At 42.5% G+C, this 21,434-nt stretch overlaps 1 protein-coding gene across 3 annotated transcripts; it reads left to right on the top strand.

The window, feature by feature from the left end:
- Positions 1-1,457: 1,457 nt before the first annotated feature.
- Positions 1,458-21,372, top strand: ARL9 (ARF like GTPase 9). 3 transcript variants are annotated; one of them, XM_019025118.4, is made up of 4 exons: positions 1,913-1,946; positions 7,445-7,607; positions 14,945-15,120; positions 21,083-21,372. In XM_019025118.4, the coding sequence occupies exons 2-4, from the start codon at positions 7,592-7,594 to the stop codon at positions 21,260-21,262; spliced, it is 372 nt and encodes a 123-aa protein (XP_018880663.1). In that variant the 5' UTR covers positions 1,913-1,946; positions 7,445-7,591; the 3' UTR covers positions 21,263-21,372. The 3 variants fall into 3 exon arrangements, with proteins under 3 accessions (XP_055241012.1, XP_018880663.1, XP_018880661.1); XM_019025116.4 differs by having other exon boundaries at positions 1,942-2,415; XM_055385037.2 differs by lacking the exons at positions 1,913-1,946; positions 14,945-15,120 and adding an exon at positions 1,458-1,763.
- Positions 21,373-21,434: the final 62 nt, after the last annotated feature.

Here is a 21,434-nt window from a genome sequence, read left to right as displayed (position 1 = left end):
TATAACCAAGAATTTTCTTTTAAGCTGAGTATCAAAATTGTGTGTACTGTCCCTCTTAGCAAACCCATAAAACTAATCTAATGGGATTGAGAGAACCCCGTGTAAACTTACTGAAAATTCATCTTGGTGTGTGTATAAACAGAAGTAAACCTTTGAAAAAGTCATTAAGCATAGCAATTCCAATGCTATTGGGAACAGCCAACCTTAAATATCATTGCATCACTCAAGCCTTCTAGAACCTGCTATTCATTGTTCCTTACAAGTCTATTTGAAACAGATACAATGAAGGAAAATAAGTTTATTACATTGAAAAATAATTGTGGCCGGGCACGGTGGCTCGCACCTGTAATCCCAGCACTTTGGGAGGCCGAGGTGGGCAGATCACCTCAGGTCAGAAGTTCGAGACCAGCCTGACCAACGTGGAGAAACCCCATCTCTACTAAAAATACAAAATTAGCCAGGCATGGTGGCTCATGCCTGTAATCCCAGCTACGTGCAAGGCTGAGGCAAGAGAATCGCTTGAACCTGGGAGGTAGAGGTTGCAGTGAGCTGAGATCAGACCACTGCACTCCAGACTGGGCAACAAGAGTGAAACTCCGTCTCAAAAAATAATAATAATTGTGCTGGACGGGTGCGGTGGCTCATGCCTGTAATCCCAGCACTTTGGGAGGCCCAATCAGGCGGATTACCTGAAGTCAGGAGTTCGAGACCAGCCTGGCCAACATGGTGAAACCCCGTCTCTACTAAAAATACAAAAATTAGCTGGGCATGGTGGCACATGCCTGTAATCCCAGCTACTCGGGAGGCTGAGGCAGGAGAATTGCTTGAACCCGGGAGGTGGAAGTTGCAGTGAGCCGAGATTGTGCCACTGCACTCCAGCCTGGCCGACAGAGCAAGACTGTCTCAAAAAATAATTGTGCTAAACTGAAATATACTAAAGAGTTCAGTTTAGCAAGATAAAAGGAACCCTCCAGATATTTCTTAGCCAGTTTGAGAAACAATACCACCTTTGAAAAGCCCCTCGTGTGCCTTATTTACCATTTATTAGATAATTAGGAGTGACTAGACTATTTGGTTTTGGTTTTAATACTGAGAATTACTAGCAGCTGTGATCCTGGCAGGCTATCTCCGAATAATTTTTTTTAAAGTGAAATACAGGCCGGGTACGGCGGCTCATGCCTATAATCCCAGCACTTTGGGAGGCAGAGGCGGGGAGGATCACTTGAGGTCAGGAGTTTGAAACCAGTCTGGCCAACATGGTGAAACCCCGTCGCTACTAAAAATACAAAAATTAGCCGGGCGTGGTGGCCCACGCCTGTAATCCCAGCTACTTGGGAGGCTGAGGCAGGAGAATCGCTTGAATCCGGGAGGCGGAGGTTGCTGTGAGCTGAGATCGCACTACTGCACTCCAGCCTGGGTGACAGAGACTCCGTCTCAAAAACAAACAAAACAGGAACTTAAAACAATGGAACCCATTCACGTTCTTCTATTTGTCTTTAATAATCCTGGGTAATAGTCTGGAGACACTCCTAGCGGAGTTTACTCGGGAGAGGGCAGAGAAATACATGACATGAGCAGTACAGGCTCATGGTTGGGAGCTGAGGAAAGGCTGAGAATCCTCCCGGAACCTCTGGATTCTGACGCCCCAGGGGTTCTTTACACAGGCTGGCCGGGCTCGGGATTGAAGCCGGAGACGTCAGACGCTAAGGTTGCTTAGACTGCGGCCCACGTGGAAGGCTCTTAGCCACCCTGCCTGGCCCGAGGTAATCGCGCTAGGGACGCTTTTTCTGCAGCAATGATGTACCCCGCCGAGCTGTCCCACGTCCTGGTTGGGACCTCTTGGTTTCGCTTGGCTGGGCTCAATCCATCCGTACGCCTCCGCCCTTCCCTCTTTGCGTACCCCTGCGGGTTCAGCGAATCGGCTGCAAGAAGCCCTGCACCGCGAGGTAAGCGGCGGTTGGCGGCGGTGCCGGGGTTGGCGGCGGTGCCGGGGTTGGCAGCGCCCACGGGTTGTCTACGCCGCGGGGCCTACGTCTCTGTCGGGCGTGCACCTCGGGAGCCACACCTGGGGCCCAGAGCCACCGCTCAGCACGCGGGCACGCGGCGGGAGGGAAGGAAACCGCGGCGCTGGGGATGGAGAGGGGGAAAGTGAAGAAGAAAGAGAAGGAAAAGGAGACGCAGAAGGAGAAAATCAGAGAAAAGGGTAGGGAAGAGAAAGTGAAAAGAAAGGAGGTGGAGCAGAAAATTAAACAAAAAGAAGAGAAGCAGGAGAGGAGAAAGGGAAAAGAGGAGAAAGAGGAAAAGAGGACAAAGCAAGGGAAGGAGACAAACAAAGAGAAGGAACAATTTAAGGGACAAGAAGAGAAAGGGGAGAACAAGGACAGCACCTTGACAAGGACCCCGCTCGAGCCGCTGGTAAGAGACCCAGTGCCCAGGACCCCTTGCTCCAAGGCTTTTGTCGGCCGTTCAGACCCCAGCGCTGTCTCTGTTACGTCGGAGGCCCCCGACCGCGCGGGAGCGAATGGATCTCAACTGAGGGCTATTTACCTATGGATGAAAGAGATGTGCCAAACTTTGAACGACCCATCGCCAGCCCCTTTTCCCGGGCCCCCTGCCCACCCTAGCCCTTATCTCTACCTGTGTGTCTTAACCTCCGTCGGGTCTGTTGTTGAGGGACAAGAGATCTCGGTCTTCATGGGGACATGGGGAACGGCCCCTCTACTGCCCTTAGATCCGTCCAGCGTGCAACACTAGCGCACAGACCACCTGACCACATTTAGAAACCAGCCCCGAACCCTCCCCACACGCAGGCCCTCTTTGCATTGAATGCGTTCTTTGTCAGAAGGGGCAGGGTTCCTGAACGCAGGAGGTGTTTGGGGACGCTGCAGTTGTTTTCAGACCACCAGTACCATGAATGGATGGCGGAAAAGTTTTAACTGACAGGTCTTAGAAACTTGGCATTATTTGGGTCAGCTGAATGGTCTCTGTGCTCCTGGAGTTCCTGAGCTGGCTCCTTGGCTTAGAGCTGCGCTCTGGTTCTAAACAATTTGAATGATTAACACAGTTTTGTGTGTGTGTGTGTGTGTTTTCTTTTTTGAGACAGGGTCTTACTCTGCCTCTCAGGCTGGAGGGATCCTCCCACCTCAGCCTGGCACCGCCCCCATCTCCCAACCTCAGTGACTGGCACTACAGGCACACGCCACCATGTCCAGCTAATTTTTGTATTTTTGTGCAGAGATGGAGTTTCGCCATGTAGCTCAGGCTGATCTCAAACTCCTGGGCTCCAGCAATCCTTCCGCCTCAGCCTTCCAAAGCGCTGGGATTACAGGCGGGAGCCACCACGGATTAACAGAGATTTGATCTCTGGTAAAACACAGACTACATAGACTCATATTTGGCTAAAGGAATAACTTTTGACAAAAACAGTGGTGTTCAGAATCACATTTTGTGTCTGAACTGTTTTACAAATTCAGCTTTCCTTAGGAGAAGGTAAATGTGAGGAAGCCTGAATGCAGAATTTCTAGGTAGGATGGGCGTAGGGACAGCAACGTGGTTGGAAAGGGAACTGATATTTTTGTTTTTGTTTTTTTGAGACAGAGTCTGGCTCTGTCGCCCAGGCTTGAGTACAGTGGCGTGATCTCAGCTCACTGCAACCTCCACCTCCCAGGCTCAAGTCATCCTCCCACCTCAGCCTCCCAAGTAGCTGGGCTTACAGGTGCACACCACCGTGCCTAGCTAATTTCTGTATTTTTGGTAGAGATGGGGTTTCGCCATGTTGCCCAGGCTGGTCTTCAACTCCTGAGCTCAAGCGATCCACCCGCGTTGGCCTCCCAAAGTGCTGGGATCACAGGCATGAGCCACTGTGCCCGGCCTGGGAACTGCTTTTAATTCACACTATTTTATAGGGCCTAAGATGACATTAGTCTAGGTACCACTAAGAAAGAAAAAAAAAGCCGGCACAGTGGCTCACACCTGTAATCCCGGCACTTTGGGAGGCCAAGGTGGGTGGATCACCTGAGGTCAGGAGTTCCAGAACAGCCTAGCCAACATGGCAAAACCCCATCTCTACTAAAAATACAAAAAAAGTAGCTCGGCATGGTGGCATGTGCCTGTAATCCCAGCTACTCGGGAGGCTGAAGCAGGAAAATCGCGTGAACCTGGGAGGCAGAGGTTGTAGTGAGCCAAGATCGTGCCACTGCACTCCACCCTAGGTGACAGAGCGAGATTCTGTATCAAAAAAAAAAAAAATTCTCCCAATCAAAATGTGACATACTCCAATTGTCAAAGACATTCTAATTTCAGAGATATTAAAATGTGGAATGTGGGGGGAATGTGTATCTTAGAATGAATGAAGTATGTTGGGGTAGGCTGAATAGGGCCTCTGGTGAAGACTGACAGGACACAATCCACTCTTGGCTGCCATTTCTTGGTGCCAGTATTGCTTTAAAACATGCAATTGTAAGCCATCCAATGAAGTCTCCCTTGCCCCTCTTCCTTACCTTGACACACTCTCAGAATGACATCATAACATTTAGATGCAAATGAAGGGAATGGAGAAGAGGCAGGGATGGAAGACACCTATGAAAATACAATTTAGTTTAAGAGCCATCAAAGATTTGCTCCAAGAACAAATACGTACATTTTTTCTTTTTCTTTTTTCTTTTTTTTTTTTTTTTGAGACAGAGTTTCACTCATGTTACCCAGGCTGGAGTGCAATGGCGCGATCTCAGCTCATTGCAACCTCCACCTCCCAGGTTCAAGTGATTCTCCTGCCTTACTTAGCCTCCCCAGTAGCTGGGATTACTGGCATTCGCCACCATGCCCGGCTAATTTTGCATTTTTACTAGAGATGGGATTTCACCATGTTGGTCAGGCTGGTCTCGAACTCCTGACCTCAGGTGATCCGCCCTCCTTGGCCTCCCAAAGTGCTGGGATTACAGGTGTGAGCCACTGAACTGGCCTACTTTTTTCAAATTCTGTTATTCACTATATGGCCTTCATAAATCATGATCTCTGTACAAGTCGTTATTAGGCCAGACCTCAAAATATCTCATTTTCACATAGATGTTTCTAAAAAGAAAGTGGGACAGACATTCTAATGCTGTTTAAGATCACTTTTTTCTAGAAATCTAGTTTAATGTCAACATTTAGAGTTCAAGCAGAACAAACAGAAATGTATACAATTATTGTTATTTCTAAACCAGCGCCATTGAAGACAATTATTAGAGTTTTTTGTGCATAAGAAACTTCTTTAGTAGGATCTTTGAGAAGTAGAATTGAATTCCTATGAGCAGTCTGGCTATATTGTTGCTTATTTATTATTGTTTATGTTAAAGTTTGCACCCTGGAAACCACCTTTCAGAGCACCCTGTACGATCTTCACACCAGCCTGCCCTTCTGTCCCTCAGTCATTTGCCATAAAAATTCTAAGGCTAATACGTTGATAGAATGCTTTTTTCTTTTTCTTTTTCTTTTTTTTGGGGGGGATGGAGTCTGTATCACCCAGGCTGGAGTGCAGTGGTGTCATCTCACCTCCACCTCCCGGGTTCAAGCAATTCTCGTGCCTCAGCCTCCCAAGTAGCTGGGATTACAGGCATATGCCACCATGCCCGGCTGATTTTTATATTTTTGGTAGAGACAGGGTTATGCCGTGATGGCCAGGCTGGTTCCAAACTCTTGGCCTCAAGCGATCCACCAGCGTCAGCCTCCTCAAGTGCTGGGGTTACAGATGAGAGCCACGATGCCTGGACTAGAATGCTTCTTTCTAAGTTTACTTCAAGTTCATCAGTTTTTTTTTTTTTTTTTTTTTTTTGAGACGTTGTCTTGTTCTGTTGCCCAGGCTGGAGTGCAATGGCATGATCTCGGCTCACTGCAACCTCCGCCTCCAAGGTTCAAGCAATTCTCCTGCCTCAGCCTCCCAAGTAGCTGGGATTACAGGCACCCACCACTGCACTGGGCTAATTTTTTTTTTTTTTTTTTGAGACGGAGTCTTGCTCTGTCGCCCAGGCTGGAGTGCAGTGGCACGATCTTGGCTCACTGCAACCTCCACCTCCTGGGTTCAAACAATTCTCCTGCCTCAGCCTTCCGTGTAGCTGGGACTACAGATGCCTGCCACCATGCCCGGCTAATTTTTTGTATTTTAAGTAGACACGGAGTTCCACCATATTGGCCAGGCTGGTTTCGAACTCCTGACCTCAGGTGATCTGCCTGCCTTGGCCTCTCAAGTTCATCTGTTTTTAAAACAAATACTCATTTGTGATTGAAACTGGCTTAATAATTTCTATAACCTTTTCATTTAATTGTGATACTTATATTAGAAGTATAAGAGGGAGGCTGGGTGTGGTGGCTCATGCCTGTAATCCCAGCATTTTAGGAGGCCAAGGTGGGCAGATCACGAAGTCAGGAGTTCGAGACCAGCCTGACCAACATGGTAAAACCTCGTCTGTAGTAAAAATACAAATTGCGGAGCGTGGTGGCATGCTCCTGTAATCTCAGCTACTCGGGAGGCTGAGGCAGGAAAATCGCTTGAACCCAGGAGGCGGAGTTTGCAGTGAGCCGAGATCGTGCCACTGCACTCCAGCCTGGGTGACAGAGCAAGACTCCAACTCAAAAAAAAAAAAAAGTATAAGAGGGAAACCTTGCCCTGAGATCTTACAATCTAGTTATTCAATTATGAAGACAGGAGAAATTAATAATTGAGACCTTAGATGCTTATGCACTGAGTGGCACAGTCAATACATGCACCACGGAGGTCCCAAGACCCCAAACAAAATGAATTCAGGTGCAGTCTCCAATTCATAGACACGAATTCAAGAAGCAAAATGAAGTCTGAGAATTGGTCCTGTAATCTATAGCACTGCTCATAAATGCTGATAGTATAGTATTTATTTGATAGACTGATCAGGAGGTGGGGGATAGAGGAGGGATGTGAAATTAGTATCACATAATGAACAGCTAATTAGAAAATATTGACTAGTTGGTACTGTTTGTTCTAGACCTATAAAATATTCGTGAAGTTTTATCCTTTTTTTTTTTTTTTTTTTTTTGGAGACAGGGTCTCGCTCTGTTCCCCAGGCTGGAGTTCAGTGTGCGATCTCAGCTCACTGCAACCTCTGCCTCCTGGGTTCAAGTGATTCTTGTGCCTCAGCCTCCCAAGTAGCTGGACTTACAGGTGCACGCCACCACACCTGGCTAATTTTTTGTATTTTTAGTAGAGATGGGGTTTCACCATGTTGGCCAGGCTGGTCTGGGACTTCTGACCTCAAGAGATCCTCCTGCTGCCTCGGCGTCCCAAAGTGCTGGGATTTCAGGCGTGAGCCACTGCACCTGGCCCGTGGAGTTTTATTCTGGTTACAATTCCAAGAATATTATTGGATTCTGCCAAGACCCAGAAAAATGAGCCCCTGATAGCATGGGCTTATTGATTTATCTTTTTGTTTCACAGGAGAAAAACAAGCAAATCCTAGTGCTGGGCCTGGATGGAGCAGGAAAAACCAGTGTCCTGCACTCTCTAGCTTCAAACAGAGTCCAGCACAGTGTGGCACCCACCCAAGGTTTCCATGCAGTTTGCATCAACACTGAAGACAGCCAAATGGAGTTCCTGGAGAGTAAGCTCTCTGTTCCTTAGTTACAAGATAGCCACATTTTATTGTCTCTTAAGCCAGATATGATGTTAGCAACATTGAGTCCTTGTGAAAACTAGCACTGAATCAAATTTTCCTAGACTTTTAGAATGGATGTGTAGTTTAATACCCAGGTACACTGTGGGGGGAATCACTTTTTGCTTTTTTGATGTTCTCCTTTTTACAGTAGTGGTGATAAAGGGGAATTTAGAGGTAGGCTTTAGCACTCCCTCCTATAATCTCCTGTAATCAGCCTTTTTCCCACACTACTGCAAATGAGCATGCAATCTAAGTGTAAGTACAGTGTGCTTGCTTCTCTGCAAATAAAATTATAGACAAGCTCCAAACCTCTTCTTCTAAATAGATGGCAGTCCACAGGCCCCTACTGGATAGTAATTCTGGAGTCACCACCTCTAAATATTACTGTCTCCTGAAGTTGGGTCAAGTCCTCTTGTCTTCTCTTTACACATTCATCCATCCTCATGGCATTAAATACCATCTATATGCTAATGGCTCCCAAATTTATCTATCCAGCCCAAACATATCCAAGTCCTCTAAAACCTAACAAGGGAAAAACAAAATGCTTGATTTTTCCAATATCTGTTCTTTTCCCCTTAATCTTCTGGTCAGTAAATGGTTCCATACCCATCAAGTTGCTCTAGCCAGAAACCTGGGAGTCACCCTTGACTCCTCCTTTTGCATTCCCACCTCCAGTCCACAAGTAAAACACTATGAATTTTGCTATCTCCAACGCATCTCTCAAATTCATTGGTTATATCCTTTGTACTGCCCCTGTGCAAGTTGGAACCTCCATCATCTATTACTTAGATTATTATAGTCACCTTTTTACTTTGGCTTTTATCTGTTTACGAAGAGCAGTATTTTAACACATACTTTTAAGTACATCATTTGCTAATTTAAAACTCTTCTGTGGAGATCTCATCCTTGTAATAAAATCCAGAGTCTTTGTTATGACTCATGAGGCTCTTCATAAACTGCCTCCTCCCTAACCTTACCTCACCCCAGGCTTGTTGTACTCCTTTCCTTCTCTCCTTTTAAAAGAGCTTTCTTGGGTGTGCCTTCTGTCAGAAATACTACTACCCCTGCTCTTCCCTTGATGGCTTGCTCCTTAGCCTTCAGGTATTAGCTTACATGGCCCCATAAAATCAATCATTCTTTTTTTTTTTTTTTTTTTTTTTGAGACAGAGTCCTGCTCTGTCACCCAGGCTGGAGTGCAGTGGCACGATCTCAGCTCACTGCAACCTCTGCCTCCTGGGTTCAAGCGATTCTCTTGCCTCAGTCTCCTGAGTAGCTGGGATTACAGGCACACACCATCATTCCCAGCTAATTATTTTGTATTTTTAGTAGAGACGGGGTTTCACCATGTTGGCCAGGCTGGTCTCGAACTCCTGACCTCAGGTGATCCACCCACCTTGGCCTCCCAAAGTACTCAGATTCAGGTGTGAGCCACCACGCCCAGCCCATAAAATCATTCTTTCTAAGTATGTTCCCCAATGCTGTTTGCTTTCTCCATAAGGTTTTTAATAACATTCACTATTTATTTTTGTTTTTGATCTGTCCACCCAACTAGATGGTAACTTTTGCTATACTTGTTTTGTTCAACAATGCATACCCAATGTCTGGCAAATAGCACATACTCAACAAAAATGCATTAAGTGCCAACTGTGTTCCCAATTTTTATCATGATCATCAATATCCTGAAAAAGAACAGCAGTTTACGCTTGCAATCTTTGAGTTTTAAGATGTGTATCTGCACAGTGGCTATATTAAGCCATCAATTTAGGTAAATTTTCATAATGCCACAGGGCAGAGCTTCTAAGGAGGCTTTTTTTTAGGATGCAGCATCCAGTGGTATTCAGTGATATAAATCTGTATGGGCTGTTATGCTGTTGTGTAAGACTTGGAGTATGTTGGGGATTGGTGGGAGGTGAAGTTTTATTGTATAAGCCTATTTGTAGAAATGATATATTCACATATAATTTTGCCTATATCTCTTCATCAACATTCTACAGATCATCTCTAAAAAATTCTTGTAGTTTATGCACTAAAAAGTAGTGGCAAAAATAAATGGAGAGATTTCAGCTGCTATTATAGTTTTTGAAGGGCCTTCCTGTGACAAAACCACAAATCCTGGTTAAAATTTATTTTTTAAAGCATCGAAGAACTTGCAACAAATTAGACAAATTTTCAAGGCTACCTGCTTTACTCTTCCTGCTCTTTCCCTCCTCCCAAAGAAAGAAAAATAAAACAACTCATGAGTTCAAACTGGAGTGGCAGCCACAGTAGATAAGCAAAGAGAAAAGTGGTGTTATCTAGAGGCACATACCAGTATTTAATCTGCAGTGGGCCTGAGACAGAATAGGAAAGAACTAACTAAGATGCCTGCATGACACGAGGGCCCCTGGAAGAGTGCTAACATGCTCCCAGTCAGTAGCTCCCCCAGTTTCTAATTCTGGAGCAAAGCCCCCCAATATTCTCATAAATTAAGATTAATCAAATATGAGTTCAGGCCAGGCACGGTGGCTCACACCTGTAATCCCAGCACTTTGAGAGGCCAGGGCAGGTGGATTACTTGAGTCCAGGAGTTTGAGAACAACCTGGGCAATATGGCAAAACCCCATCTATACAAAAAATATAAAAAATGAGCTGAGCATGGTGGTGCATGCCTGTAGTCCCAGCTACTCTGGAGGCTGAGGCAGGAGGATCGCTTGCGCCCAGAAGGCAGAAGTTGCAGTGAGCCATGATCACGCCACTGCATTCCAGCCCGGGCAACAAAGTGAAACCGTGTCTCAAAAAAGAAGATGACAAAATCTATTGATCAAAACTAGCATTTAAAGCATTTATAATCTTAAATGATTATAGCTGAAAGGAAAATAGCTGAAAACTTATAGGTTAAATATGCAATGTAAATTAGGTAAAAGAACAACAGAATAAAACCAAAGAGGGTAGAGGGGGAGATAATAAAGACGCGAAGCCAATGAAATTGATGAAGACACAGTAGCAAAGATCAGCAAAGTCAAAAGTTAGTTCCTTGAATAGATAAACAAAATAGACAAATTTCTGGTGAAATTCATTAAGGAAAATCTGGAAACCACATATAAATAATGTCATGAAGGAAAAAGAGCATATCATTGATTAGGATGACAAGAGTATAATACCTGTATTAACAAATTTGTACCAATAGATATAAAGTCCTGGATAAGTGGCAAAAATCCTCCAAACATGTGTCTTAGGAAAATGGACTCAATAAGAAATAGGAATATTGAATAATTTAAAACTTTTAAAGAAATCAATAGCGAAAAATCATCCTATAATGAAAAACACCAGATCAGTTTGTTTATAGGTGGGCTCTTATCAATCTTAATCTTACATAAATTCTTTCAGAGAATAGGGGAAAAAAAGAAATGCTCTCCAACTCATGGTATGAGGTCACTGTATATCCAAACCAGCAAAGATAGTATAAGAAATGGAAATGTAGAAATCTGAACAAAATTGTAGTAAACTAAATTCAGTTAACATATTAAAGAGATAATGTATCACTAGATGAGTTTCTCCAAGAATGAAAGGTTGGTTTAACATTTGAAAAATAGCCAGGTGTGGTGGCTTATGCCTGTAACTCCAGCACTTTGGGAGGCCAAGGGGGCGGATCACTCACCCAAAGTCAGGAGTTCAAGACCAGCCTGGCCCAACATGGTGAAACCCTGTCTCTACTAAAAATACAAAAATTAGCCGGGCATGGTGGCAGGTGCCTGTAATCCCAGCTACTCAGGAGGCTGAAGCAGAAGAATTGCTTCAACCTAGGTGGTGGAGATTGCAGTGAGCTGAGATTGTGCCACTGCACTCCATCCAGTCTGGATGACAAGAGCAAAACTCCATCTCAAAAAAAAAAAAATTTGAAAAAAATATGTCATTCACCACTTTATCCATCAAAGTAAAAAACATAATCACCTTAATATAAGCAGAAAAAATCTGCTAAATTCAGTTTCCATTTATGGTAAAAATTCTTAATAAGTTAAAAATAAATGGGAATTCCTTAACCTACCAAAACCTCAGAAAACTTTACTCCTAAACAGAAAGTACTAAATGTTAGAAGTACTTTCATTCAACATTATACAGGAGGGTCTAGTCAGTTTGAGAAAAAGAAATAAAAGGCATAAGAATTAGAAAGGAAGAAATAAAACAGTACTTATTTACAAATGATATAATTGTCTTCAAAGAAAGCCTAAAACACCCTTCAAATTATTAGAAATGATAACAGCTTGGCAAGACAACTGTATACAAAAATATAAAATTAATTGTATTTCTGTTATCCAGCAGCATGTAGCCATTTTCAATAGCAACAAAAGATAGGAATAAATCAAACAAAAAAAGTGTCTATCTATAAAGAGAAAATGTGTAGATGTCATTGAAAAACATCAAGAGACCTAAATAGAGACATAATACAGTTTTCATGAATAGGTAGACATTATATCAAAAGAATTAATTCTCCCCAAATTGACGTTTAGATACAATTCAATTCCAATCAATAGCTCAACAAGATTTTTTAAAAAGAGTTTGACAAGCTGAAGCTGAAATTTACATGGGTGAGCAAAGGGGTAAAGAAAGCCAAGACACTCTTGTAGAAATTAATAAGAAGGATGGACTTGTCCTGTCAAGTATCAAATCTTATTATAAAGATATGAAACTAAAATGCGTGGTGTTGGCACAAGAATAAACAAAACGACCAAAGGAACAGACTAGAGAGTCCACTGGGGAAACTATTCAATAAATGGTGCAGGGACAACATGGAATAAAGATGAAATTAGTTTCCTGCCTCCTATGCATACAAATGTATACATCAATTTCCGATGGATAAAAGCCAAATGTAAAAAGCTTTGTGGAGAAAATATAGACTATCCTTATGACTTCAGGATAGAGAAAGATTTTTTAAACAGGATACAAAAAATAATAACCATAAGAAAGATGGATAAATTTAACTACATTAAAATGGAAAACATCTGTTCATTAAAAAGATGCCACAAAATAGGGGAAGATACATGCAACACATCCAAGCAAATGCCTAGTATCCAGAATATATAAAGAACTCCTACAAATAAAGACAACATAAAAACATTGGCAAAAGACATGAATAACATTTCACATAAAACAAATTAGAAGTGAACATATGAAAAATACTCCACTTGATCAGTAAGTAGAATTCAAATTAGGCAAAAAAAAAAAAAAAGAAAAAGAAAAAGAAATCTGATAATATCAAGTTTTGAAGAGGATGCGGCCGGGTGCAGTGGCTCACGCCTGTAATCCCAGCACTTTGGGAAGCCAAGGTGGGTGGATCACTGGAGTTCAAGGGTTCAAAACCAGCCTGGGTGACATGGCGAAACCCAGCTCTACAGAAAATACAAAATTAGCCAAGCATGGTGGCTCGTGCTTGTAGTCCCAGCTACTGGTGAGGCTGAGAAAGGAGGATCGCTTGAGCCCAGAAGGCAGAGGTTGCAGTGAGTGGAGATTGCACCACTGCCCTCCAGCCTGGATGACAGAGCACAACCTTGTCTCAAGGAAAAAATAAAATAAAAATAAAAAGAGGATGTGGATGTAGGGGAAACTTATTGGCTATTAGCTGTTGGCAGAGTGTGTATTGGTACCAACTTCTTTGGAAAACAATTTGGCGTATTTGGCATTAGTTACATGCTTAGATACAAGGAGAAACTCTTGCTTGTATGGACCTCAGGAGACAAATACAAAAATGTTTAGAGCAGCATTGTTTATTGTAGCAAGAAATGAGGAACAACCCAAATGTCCACTGATGTTTAAACTATGTGTGTTAAAACCATATGAGTTACTTAGAAGGTCACACAGCACTATTTTAACAAATTAAAAACACAAAATACTTCAAGGAATGACTAGCCTACCTCTATAGAAAGGAAGCCAAAGGAAAGACAAAGATCCTTTCTTGTTAGCATTTAAAATACTTTTTGTTAAGTTCTTGAAACAGAGGTCCAAAAAGTTTTTCTGTCAAGGACTACATAGGAACTAATTTATGCTTTGCAGGCCACATGCTCTCTGTTGCAACCACTCAACTCTGTCTTGAGAAAGCAGTCATAGACAACACATTGTATATATATGTCAGTGTTACTATAAAAGTTTATTTCTGGGCACCAAAATCTAAATTTGATATAATAGTCCTGTGTTAGAAAATGTTATTCTGTCTTTTTTTTTCTCCAAAATTTAGACATGTAAAAGCTATTTTTACCTAGCGAGCTGTACAAAAATAGGCAGTTGGTCAGATTTGAACTGTGGGCCATGGTTTGCCAATACTCCTCCTAGGACAAAAATAAAATCCATTGTATATATGTTATTATCATTAACCAAAAAGTTTATTCCGTGAAGAATCAGCAGGATGAAGTAATCAAAAGGCATTTTTTTTTTCTGAAGCAAATATTCCTGAATACCCACAGGATCATATTAACTCTCAATGCAATATTAAGAGGAGAAGTTACTTCTGGGATTTTGACAAAGGAAAAAAATTGTGCAAGTGAGACTAGCCAATGAATTCAGTTCATTTAAAAATTATTTTAATGTGTATTTTAGCCTACCATCCTTTCCATTCTTAATTATTTTAGTAGCATACTCCCATTTCCTTTTTCTTTTCTTTCTTTTTTTTAGATAGATGGGGGTCTCACTCTGGAGTGTGGTGGCGCAAACACAGCTCACTGTAGCCCTGTTCACACCACTGCACTTCCTGGGCTCAAGTGATCCTCCCACTTCAACCTCTCTAGTCGGTAGCACCACAGGCATGCACCATAGGCATGCACCACCACACCAGCTCATTTTTTAGTTTTTATTTTTGTAGAGACGGCCTCACCCTGTCGCCCAGGCTGGTCTTGAACTATTGGGCTCAAACAGTCCTCCTGCCTCAGCCTCCCAAAATGTTGGGATTACAGGCGTGAGCAACTGCACCTGGCCTTACTCCCATTTTCTGAGCTATAACTGATAAACATGCAGTGGCTGACATGGCTGCTGTGGACAATGGGATCAGGAGACATCCACTGTAGTATTTAGCATCTCTCTGCTGATCCTTTGTGATACAGTTACGAATGAACCACTTGTGATGGTTCTTCTCACCAACCAGTTTACCGCTAACATGCCTCTGGTCACTCTGAGGACTGGGTACACTCTAACACGGTGATATTTTATCAAAACACCTGTCCTGTGTTCAGAAATCTAGATGTGCCCTCCCTGCTCCCTGGGTGGGTGCTTCTGTGATTTTGTGTGTGTGTGTCTTCTTCCTCTACTATTCTCTGTAGTTGGTGGCAGTAAACCTTTTCGGTCCTACTGGGAAACGTACCTATCCAAGGGATTGCTGCTGATCTTTGTGGTGGATTCAGCAGATCACAGCCGATTACCTGAAGCCAAGAAATACCTTCATCAGCTAATTGCAGCAAACCCAGTACTTCCTCTGGTTGTGTTTGCAAACAAACAGGTAAAAATCTGTGCAAATATAAATTGTACTCAAGAGTTTTGTAATACAAGAAATGTATACTTTTAATAGCTAGATAGTCAACAATATGCTATATATTTAACTCAGTTTATGTTTATTAGAGCTCTTGGATTATAAACACCTTGAGGGTAGAGACTGTTGTTCATTTTTGTGTCCCTTGTAATACCTAGTATACTGTCTTGTGCATGCTAGGAATTCAACAGATGTGTGTTGAACTTAGTTCAATAAATACATATTGTTAAATTTGATTCAACAAAATATTTGAGTGGCTACCATGTATAAAAAAATCATTTTGCTTTAGATCTATCAGACTGACCTGAACTTACTCTACACATGCATTAAAAATATTAAATATATGTGGAGAATTTGGAACCCCTGTGCACTGTTGGTGAGAATGTAAAATGGTAGAGCTGCTATGGAAAACTGTAACATGGTTCCGCAAAAGAATCAAAAATAGAGGCTGGGCATGGTGGCTCACGCCTGTAATCCCAGCACTTTGGGAGGGCAGGGGTGGGGGATCATGAGGTCAGGAGATTTAGACCATCCTGGCTAACATGGTGAAACCCTGTCTCTACTAAAATACAAAAGATTAGCCGGGCTTAGTGGTGGTCACCTGTAGTCCCAGCTACTTGGGAGGCTGAGGCAGGAGAATGGCGTGAACCTGGCAGGCGGAGATTGCAGCGAACCAAGATCGCGCCACTGCTCTCCAGCCTGGGTGGCAGGCTCAAAAAAAAAATCAAAATAGAATTCCCTTATGATGCAGCAATTCCACTTCTGGGTATACAGTGAAAAGAATTAAAAGCAGGGACTCAAATTGATGTTCATATGTTTGGCTGTTTTATGTTTCTTTATGTTTTATATTGTTTTGTTTTGTATGTTTTATGTTTTTTATGATATGTTCATAGCAGCATTACTCATAACAGCCAAAAATGGAAGCTACCCAAGATAAATGGATATATAAAATATGGTATGCACATGCAAAGGGATTTTTTTTTTTTTTAAGGCAGAGTTCTGCTCTAGCACCCAGGCTGGAGTGCAGTGGTGTGATCTCAGCTCATTACCTCCTGGGTTCAAGTGAGTCGCATGCCTCAGCCTCCCAAGTGGCTAGGATTACAGGCATGCGCCACCACGCCTGACTTTTTTTTTTTTTTTTTTTTTTTTTGAGACAGAGTCTTGCTCTGTCTCCCAGGCTGGAGTGCAATGGCGCAATTTCGGCTAACCACAACCTCCGCCTCCCGGGTTCAAGTGACTCTCATGCCTCAACCTCCTGAGTAGCTGGGACTACAGGCACATGCCACCACACCCAGCTAATTTTTCTATTTTTAGTAGAGACAGAGTTTCTCCATGTTGGCCACGCTGATCTCGAACTTTTGGCCTCAAGTGATCCACCCACCTGGGCCTCCCAAAGTGCTGGGATTACAGGTGTGAACCACCGCACCCGGCTACAATGGGATCTTGTTCAGCCTTAAAAGGGAAGGAAATTCAGACACATGTTCTGACATGGATGAACCTTGAGAACATTATGCTAAGTGAATAAGCCAGTCACAAAAGGGCAAATACTATATGATTCCATTTATACGAGGTACCTAGAGTTGTCAGATTCATAAAAATAGAAAGTGGAGTGGTGATTTCCATGGGTTGTGGGAGGGAGGAATGTGCAGTTATCGTTTAATGGATACAGAGTTTCAGTTTTGTAGAAAAAAGTTTTGGAGATGGATGGTGGTGATAGTTGTATAACAATGTGAATATACTTAATGCCACTGAACTGTACACTTAAAAATGGTTAAGGAGAAAAATTTTGTTATATGTATTTAACACAATAAAAATTGAAAAAAATTTAAACATCTATAATATTGTAATGCTGAAGTCCCTTTCTCAATTGTTAGATTTGCCAATCATAGAAGAGCTCAATTCCTGACTTTTCTCCTACTACTTCTATGGGTGAACGTGTATGGAAGTAAACTAAGTAATTATAAATGATGACCTAAAATAGGAGCCTATGTTAAAGTCCAGTACAGAAGCTAGTCCGGCAGATTTTGACATTTTGCTGGCATTTTAAAAGAGAGGTTGGGTCGGGCGTGGTGGCTCATGCCTGTAATCCCAGCACTTTGGGAGGCCGAGATGGTTGGATCAGGAGGTCAGGAGTTCGAGACCAGCCTGGCCAATATGGTGAAACCCCATCTCTACGAAAAAATATAAAAATTAGCCAGGCGTGGTGGCACATGCCTGTAGTCCCAGCTGTTCAGGAGGCTGAGGCAGGAGAATCACTTGAACCCAGGAGGTGGAGGTTGCAGTGAGCCGAGGTCGTGCCACTGCACTCCAGCCTGGGTGACAGAGTGAGACTCCATCCCAAAAAAAAAAAAAAAAAAAGAGAGAGAGAGAGAGGCTGATGCTTTTATTGTTTTAAGTGGAGCATCTTAAGTGCCATAAACTACAAAGATTTAGAAGATCATGGTACATGTAAGTGAGCTGTATAGTATTCCATAGCATTAATATACCAAAATGTTATCATTTTCTTACTGCCAGGAATTTTGAGTTATTTCCAATTTTTTATTGTTCTTAACAGTGCTGCCAGTGAGCCTTCATGTATGTGTCCCTTTGTGGATGTGTATGAACATTTTGCTGGTGGATATGCCTAAAATAATTGCTGAGATTTTGGATTTGTACATATTCTATTAGATATCACCAAGTTACTTTCCAAAGATGTTGCACAAATTTATTCTTTCACCAGCAGAATATGACAGTTTTTGCAGCTCTACATCCTTGTCAATACTTGGTATTATCAGACTTTTTCATTTTTGCCAATCTGATGGGTGAACTTGTTTTTTATTATTCTAATGTGCATTTCCTTAACTACTTGTGAGTTTGAACATTTTTTCAGATGTTTATTAGTCTCCACATCTGTAAATTGCCTATTAATATGTTTTCCCAAATTCCTACTAGGGTGTTTATCTTTCTTATTTCAGTTGTAGGAGTCTTTCCTATCATTTGGAAAAAATAATTCTTTGTTAGTTATGTGCATTACAATTATCTTTTCCAGCATCTGGTGGCTTATCATTTTACTTTGCTTACTTTTATACAAAAGATTTTCTTCCCTTCCCTCCCCTCCACTCCTCTCTTTTCTTTTTTCTTTTCTTTTCTTTTTTTTTTTTTTTTGACAGAGTCTCACTCCATCACCCAAGCTGGAGTACAGTGGTGTGATCTCGGCTCACTGCAAGCTCCACCTCCCAGGCTTAAGCAATTCTCCTACCTCAGCCTCCCAAGTAGCTGGGACTACAGACACGAGCTACCACACCCGGCTAATTTTGCATTTTTTGTAGAGACAGGTTTTCGTCATGTTGCCCAGCCTGGTCTTGAACTATGGGGCTCAAGCAATCTATCTGCCTCGGCCTCCCAAAGTGCTGGGATTACAGGCATGAGTCACTGCGCTCGGACCTTTTATTTTTTGAGACAGGGTCTCCCTCTGTTGCCCAGGTTGGAGTGCAGTGCAGTGGCATGATCATAGCTTAATGCAGTCTCAACCTCCCCAGGCTCAGGTGATCCTCCAACCTCAGCCTCCCTAGTAGCTGGGATTACAGGTGTGCACCACCATGCCCAGCTAAATTTTTTGGGCATTTTTTTGTAGAGATGGGATTTAACCATGTTTCCCAGGCTGGTCTTGAACTCCTGGGCTCAAACAATCTACCCACCTCAGCCTCCCAAAGTGTTGGGATTATAGATGTGAGCCACTGCACCCGAGTGATCTTCATTTTTAATATTCAAATTTATCAATACTGTGCCTTATGGTTTGTATCCGTTGTCTTCATCAAACTGAATAAACAGAGCCATTTGTTATCACATTTATAACTTTCATTGGGCCTTGATGATAAACGATTTGAATATCCTAGTTTAAGATTAATGCATCTTTGTTTATATTCCTTGGCCAAAATATTTGGTCCAAGCTTTTAGGTGACTCACTGGTTCAAGTTATTATGTAAGGGTTTTCAAAAAGTCATCTTACTATCTTTACTCTTTGGGTTATGACCTCTATTAAGGCACATACAGGAAAGTGTGGAATAAACCAGGTATTTTTGCCTGATGTGCTTTATCATTACAGAGAGCCCCTTCTCCCATCCATCACCCTCCCTCCCTCTCCTATTTCTTCCTCTCCAACTCCACCAGTGAATTTATTAACCTGAGATATCATTCATATGTTACTGGATCCATTAACACTGTTCAAAAAGTTAGCATAGGCTCTAAACAAATTCAGGTTTCAAACAGGCAACTACCAATGTCCAGAGAGGTAATCAACTCCAGCGAGGTACCATGGACAGCACATCAGGAAAAGCCCCACAGGCTCCAAGTGATAGAATTTGATAGGTTCGGGACATGCACAGTGGCCCATGCCTATAATCCCAGCACTTTGGAAGGCCAAGGCGGGCAGAACACCTGAGGTCAGGAGTTCGAGACCAGCCTGGCCAACATGGTGAAAACCCGTCTCTACTAAAAATAGAAAAATTAGCTGGGTGTGGTGGCGCGCACCTGTAATCCCAGCTACTTGGGAGGCTGAGGCAGGGGAATCGCTTGAACCTGGGAGGCGGAGGTTGCAGTGAGCCGAGATTGCACCACTGCACTCCAGTCTGGGTGACAGGGTGAGACTCCGTCTCAAAAAAAAAAAAAAAAAAAAGATAGGTTCATATGATACAGGAAAAAAAAAAAAAAGACACAATATTAGGTTATTTCCAGAGATTTAAAAATAATCTTCTAAAACTTAGGGGGAATGCTATGAAATAACAAAAAGCCAATTACAAATGCAATTTTAGAAGTGAAAAAACTTAAAAACTTTTACAAAGGACTGGAAAACTGTAGCTGAATCTGTGTATTTATGAAAGGGAATGTCACAGGTCATTTGCTTAAATAATTCTTGGTGTATGAGAGTTAAAGATGTATGTTTTGACCTTGCCATTTCCATCGTAAGGAGGTTTTGGCCCTGGCATGTGGCCTAAGCCCAGGCTTCCTGTCTTCCCCTCTCTGCCTCTTCCTGTAGGTTTCCCTCTTCCAAGCCTCCCCCATCTCTTTACCTGTCTCTCCTCTGAGCCTCCTTTTCCCACTGCACCTTGTCTGAATCTGTTCCCTCTCCATTCTCTTCTCTGTCTTCCTCTACTCCCCAAAATTGGTTGAGGATTTTTTTGTTCAGTAGAAATAATGAGCACAAAAGAAAACTCACAGTGGCAAGAACTATAATTGGTAAAGTATCATATAGACCTAAAACAATAGATGAATCAAATTTCTGTTATTAAATATAAATAAAAATAATTGCTCCTGTTGAAATAATCTTAGAAGACTAAAAGGAAAATGGAAAAACAAAATTAGTCTGGGTGCAGTGGCTGATGCCTGTAATCCCAGCAGTTAGGGAGGCCTAGGTGGAAGGATTGCTTGAGGCCAGGAGTTTGACACCAGCCTGGGCAACATAGCAAGATGCTCCTCTTTACAAAAGATTTTTAAAAATGAGTGGGGTGTGGTGGCACACACCTGTAGTCCCAGCTACTCGGGAGGGTGAGGCAGGAGAATTGCTTGAACATGGGAGGCGGAGGTTGCGGTGAGTCAAGATTGCGCCACTGCACTCCAGCCTGGGCGACAAAGCAAGATCCTGTCTTTAAACAAACAACAAACAAACAAAATTAGAAACAGATTGACTGCACCGTTTAGAAAATTAAGGTATTATATTGGCTTAGCTTCATTCCAGAATATACTTTTTTTTGGATAACTCATAAATGCTGGCATAATTCTGATGAAAACATTTTTATTCAAACAACCTCTGGGCTCATAATAGTGGAGTCACAATAGCCTCTGTATGAAAATGGTGTGGTCACTGAGAGCAATAAATAAGAGTAATAAATGTGTTTATCTGAAAGGATTGCAAAATAACCAACTTTGTCCTATTCTTATTCCACTCCGGATGAAGGATCTTGAAGCAGCCTATCACATTACAGATATCCATGAAGCTTTGGCATTATCTGAAGTGGGAAATGACAGGAAGATGTTCTTGTTTGGAACCCACCTAACTAAGAATGGCTCAGAGATACCCTCCACCATGCAAGATGCCAAAGACTTGATTGCACAGCTGGCTGCAGATGTGCAGTGACCAGGACTCAGCCCACTGTGCGGCTCACGACTGAGATGTCATCAGTGTTGAATGGCAGGCTTGAAGCCAAAGGTTTCCACCTCAAATAAAAATTAAGCCATTTCCTATTTTCTCAGTGCATGGGATGTATATAGTTAGCCCTCCATATCCATGGGTTCCACATCTGGGGATT

The sequence above is a fragment of the Gorilla gorilla genome, chromosome 3 (assembly GCF_029281585.2).
Source record: "Gorilla gorilla gorilla isolate KB3781 chromosome 3, NHGRI_mGorGor1-v2.1_pri, whole genome shotgun sequence".
NCBI classification, from domain to species: domain Eukaryota; kingdom Metazoa; phylum Chordata; class Mammalia; order Primates; family Hominidae; genus Gorilla; species Gorilla gorilla.
Note: the sequence above shows the minus strand (reverse complement) of the source record. Positions and strands in the feature narration are given on the sequence as shown.

Excerpts from the sequence above, each read along its gene's own strand:
- ARL9 (XM_019025116.4), top strand. The coding sequence starts at position 2,134 with ATGGAGAGGGGGAAAGTGAAGAAGAAAGAGAAGGAAAAGGAGACGCAG. Across the intron at positions 2,416-7,444 it reads GGACCCCGCTCGAGCCGCTG|GAGAAAAACAAGCAAATCCT; the intron begins GTAAGAGACCCA and ends TTTGTTTCACAG. Across the intron at positions 15,121-21,082 it reads TTGTGTTTGCAAACAAACAG|GATCTTGAAGCAGCCTATCA; the intron begins GTAAAAATCTGT and ends CTCCGGATGAAG.